At 61.9% G+C, this 4,309-nt stretch overlaps 2 protein-coding genes across 5 annotated transcripts in view; one reads left to right on the top strand and one right to left on the bottom strand.

The window, feature by feature from the left end:
• The window catches only part of C8G (complement C8 gamma chain), a 618,926-nt gene that overhangs the window by 418,437 nt on the left and 196,180 nt on the right, over window positions 1-4,309 (top strand). The gene's annotated exons all lie outside the window — the stretch shown is intronic.
• EXD3 (exonuclease 3'-5' domain containing 3) overlaps window positions 1-4,309 on the bottom strand; it is a 96,834-nt gene that overhangs the window by 71,898 nt on the left and 20,627 nt on the right. For all 4 annotated transcript variants that reach the window (XM_017505468.2, XM_037730283.1, XM_017505466.2 and 1 more), the window contains exon 3: window positions 1,352-1,416. In XM_017505468.2, the coding sequence (XP_017360957.1) occupies window positions 1,352-1,416 (65 nt within the window). The remainder of the gene's footprint in view (window positions 1-1,351; window positions 1,417-4,309) is intronic.

The following is a 4,309-nucleotide window of genomic DNA, read 5'->3' as shown; positions in this document are numbered from 1 at the left end:
AGACAGACTCACGGGCCAGAGACGGAGACTCACGGGCCAGAGACAGACTCACGGGCCAGAGACAGACTCACGGGCCACAGACTCATGGGCCACAGACAGACTCACGGGCCACAGACAGACTCACGGGCCACAGACAGGCTCACGGGCCACAGACAGACTCACGGGCCACAGACAGACTCACGGGCCAGAGACAGGCTCACGGGCCAGAGACAGACTCACGGGCCAGAGACGGAGACTCACGGGCCACAGACAGACTCACGGGCCACAGACGGAGACTCACGGGCCACAGACAGACTCACGGGCCAGAGACAGACTCACAGGCCAGAGACAGACTCACAAGCCAGAGATGGAGAGTCACAAGCCCAAGGCCCGGAATGCTGCTGCACTGATGGGAAGTGAAATCCGGCAGGGACAGGAGAGGGGCGGACGAAGGAGGAGCAGCACAGGGCTGGGGCTGGAGGGTGACCTCAGCCAGTGGACACAGCACTCAGGAACTGGCAGCCTCCTATACACGGGCCGTGGCGGCTAAGGAGCTGGAATCTGCATCTGCCCCCCACCCCGCCGTGGCCGGCCTCCCTCTGCAGCCTCTCCCTGGCCTCTCCTGCCCAGCCTCCTGCCCTGCTCAAGCCCCCCCACCTTCCTAAGGCCTCCCTGTCCTGAACGCCTGCTCCAACCATCACCCGGGCCTGGGTGCTCTGCCAGTGGGCAGATGGGGCCTCAGGCCTGGCAGTGCTGGTGACAGCCATGTCCCTGCAGGTGAGTGGCCCCTGTGCCTCCCAGAGGTGACCTCAGAGGCACTGCTGGGGCCAGCGGTGCCTTCCCCACCCCGGGGACATGAGGAAGACCGTCCTTCACAAGCCACCCAGACACAGCCTGTGGCAGCCACTACGGCAGGACCCTGTGGCCATGGGGGCCGCACAGCTTCCCACCCAGGGAGGCTCCTCACCCCAACACCAGCCCTGGGGCCCTCGCTGGGAGGAGAGGCCCCAGCTCAGCAGGTGCGGCCACAGCCCGCCAGGTCTCCACACCAAAGTCCCTCCCTGAGCATGGAAGGGCGTCTCCCCCACCACGCGAATGCACAGACAGTGGCAGGAAGCTGGAAGTGGAGCCAGTGCAGACCGGGAGGCGTCCACGCCGGGATGGGTGTCCGTGGCGTGGCCCGGAGGCTGTGTGTGGGCTGCAGGCCCTTCCCCTTCTCTGAGCCTCAGGGCCCTGCGGCCACCAGGGTCCACCCAGCCTCGCCCGGGCTCTGTGCCACCCTTGTGCCGGCAGCTGGAACGTTCAGACGAACATCGGGTCTCTGCCTAACAGCCAGTTCTGCCAGCTGTGACTCGACCCCACACCCACTCACCTGCTGCCGCTCCCGCGTGGACCACAGGGTCTGCAGGGTCTGCAGGAGCAGGAGGGGGTCCTGGCCTGCGGGGACAAGACAACAGCCATGGGAGGAGGTGCAGGGCCAGTGGCTGCCGCACAGCCCACCGGGAAGCCCCCCCACTGACCCCCAAGGCCCAGGGCTCCTCTGGACCTGGGGGGAGCCCTCCCCACCTCGGGCACACATACATCTGCCAGCTGTAGTGGTGCCCACCCTGGCCCGGGCTCACCGCCGTCCCTTCTCTGTGGCCTGCCCCTCCCCTCGGCCCCTGGCAGCACCTCCACACTCAGCCCTGGGAGCTGGGCCTCGTCTTCCAGCTGTGGTCACAGAGCAGCCCCAGGGCTGGGTCCTCCGCTGTCCAGGCCTTTATGGGCCTGAGCCTCACCTGCACCTCCCGGTGCCCTCGGCAACCTCATCAGCATCTTCTCGCCCAGACCCCACTCCCCACCACGAGGACCCCAAGCCCCTGCCCTCCCTGCAGCTTTTTAGGCCTCCGTCGACAGCCCCCACTGCCCCGCCCCTCTTTCCAGCCCCGCCTGGGAGGCCGACCCCACCTCATGGTGCACGCTGTGCTGCAAACGTGCGACCAGGGACGCTGCCCCATACGGATAGAGCCACCAGTGAGGCCGGAGGGAGGTTTCCAGAAAAAACCTGGGGGCCCCGTGGTTTGGCCTGGAGCCTGGTGATGCCCCAACCCCACCCAGGGGAGCAGGGACGCACCCGGGCTCCGTCATGTGCTGGGGTCGGGTCGGAGGCCAGGGAGGGGCGGCTGCCAGCAGGGACTCTACAGGTGCCTGGTGGATTCAGCACTGAACTCCCCCGGGACGTGGGGGCCATGGAAACTGCTGGGCCCCCTGGAGAGCAGGACGGGAACGGAGAAGGCCCTGGAGCCGGGTGAGGGAAGCTGAGGACATGCAGATCAGATAAGACCCCGGCAGCTGGGTTCTGCCACATGTGCCGGGGAGCGCGCATGACGGGGTCACCCCGAACGCCAGGCTGACTTAATGCGAGAGCCCGAGGTGTGGTCCAGCCCAGGACTGGAACAGAGGAGAGAACCACATGGCCCTTTCTGCAGACACAGAGCAAACGTTCTCAAACTCAGTTCAGCTCACGGTTTAAGAAATAACTCGGCCAGGATGGGCAGGGAGCGCCCGAGCTGGGTAGAAGCCACCCGCGAGTACGAAGCATGGCACTCGGGGCAGCGCACGAGGACGTCTCACTGAAGGTGGCATCCAGCAGGGAAGGGAGACAGAAGCCTGAGGACCTGCTGACAACGTGATCGATCACGCAGAAAGCCACGAAGGATCAGAAGCTACGCTCTCAGAATTTACCCATGGGGGCCGGGCACGGTGGCTCACGACTGTGATCCCAGCACTTGGGGAGCCCGGGGCGGGCGGTTCTTCTGAGGCCAGGAGTTCGAGACCAGCCTTGCCAACATGGTGAAACCCTGTCTCTACTAAAAATACCAAAAAATTAGCCGGGCGTGGTGGCACGTGCTTGTAATCCCAGCTACTCGGGAGGCTGAGGCAGGAGAATCGCTTGAACTCAGGAGTCAGACGCTGCAGTGAGCCGGGATCACGCCACTGCACTCCAGTCTGGGCGACAGAATAGGACTCCGCCTCAAAACAAATAAATAAAAAAAATTAAAAATAAAAAAGATAACCACTCCCTACGCCCAGCCTTTGGCCGACATGGTGGCTCACGCCTGTAATCCCAGCACTTGGGGAGGCGGAGGCAGGCAGATCACGGGGTCAGGAGTTCAAGACCAGCCTGGCCAAGATGGTGAAAACCCATCTCTACTGAAAATACAAAAAAATTAGCTGGGCGTCGTGGCTCGTGCCTGTAGTCTGATTTGGGAGGCTGAGGCAGAGAATCCCTTTAACTCAGGAGGTGGAGGTTGCAGTGAGCCGGGATCATGCCACTGTACCTCCAGCCTGGGCAACAGAGCGAGAAAAAAAACAGAATTCACCGACGGTTCGGCATCAATGCTCAGCACGAGCCCAAGTGAGAGATCAGTTGTTTCCCAACAGCAACAAACAGAAATGACAGGAAAAAAAAAAAGAAAAAGAGTCTTGCCCTGTCCCCAGGCTGGAGTGCAGGGGCTCGATCTCGGCTCACTGCAGCCTCCGCCTCCCGGGTTCCAGCAGCTCTCCTGCCTCAGCCTCCCCAGTAGCTGGGACTACAGGCGCGCGCCACCACACCCGGCTGACTTTTGCATTCTTAGTAGAGACGGGGTTTCACCATGTTGGCCAGGACGGACTCAACCTCTTGATCTCATGATCCACCCACCTCGGCCTCCCAAAGTGCTGGGATTACAGCTGTGAGCCACCTCACCCGGCCAGAAATGACCATTTCAAAAGTCACTTACAACAGCATCAGCCATGTCAGATTCCCTGGGATAAATCTAACAAAAGCAGCTCACACAAAACAAAAACCCACAAAACGTCACGGGGCACCTGATCTCCACCACCGAGGCTCTGGGCTCTTCAGTGCCCTGGGACGGGGTGGCACGGGCCGGCGTTCCTGTCTGCGTTCAGAACGATTGCAGCATGGCGCACATGGCGTGCCTCACACGCAGAGGCTGAGAACACCCAAATGTCCACTGGAGGAGGATGGCGCAAGCGGACCAGCCCGGGGACGACGCCCAGCCGGGGAGGATGGACCTGTGTGATCACGGCAGGCAGTGTGAGCAGTCCTGCATTCGTGGGGCCGGGCAGGGCTGGGTGGAGTGTGCTGGGCTGTGTCATGTGTTCTGTGTTCCTTCCTACATGTGGGTTGCACTTCAAAATAAACAAAACAGACTTTTATGTTATTTATTGTATTTTATTTTATATTGAGATGGAGTCTCTCTCTCGCCCAGGCCGGAGTGCAGTGGTGCGATCTTGACTCACTGCAACCTCCATCTCCCAGGTTCAAGCGATTCTCCTGCCTCAGCCT

This window comes from Cebus imitator, unplaced genomic scaffold (assembly GCF_001604975.1).
Source record: "Cebus imitator isolate Cc_AM_T3 unplaced genomic scaffold, Cebus_imitator-1.0 Scaffold339, whole genome shotgun sequence".
NCBI lineage: Eukaryota > Metazoa > Chordata > Mammalia > Primates > Cebidae > Cebus > Cebus imitator.
The sequence above is the reverse complement of the archived record's forward strand: the minus strand, read 5'-3'. Positions and strand labels throughout refer to the sequence as shown.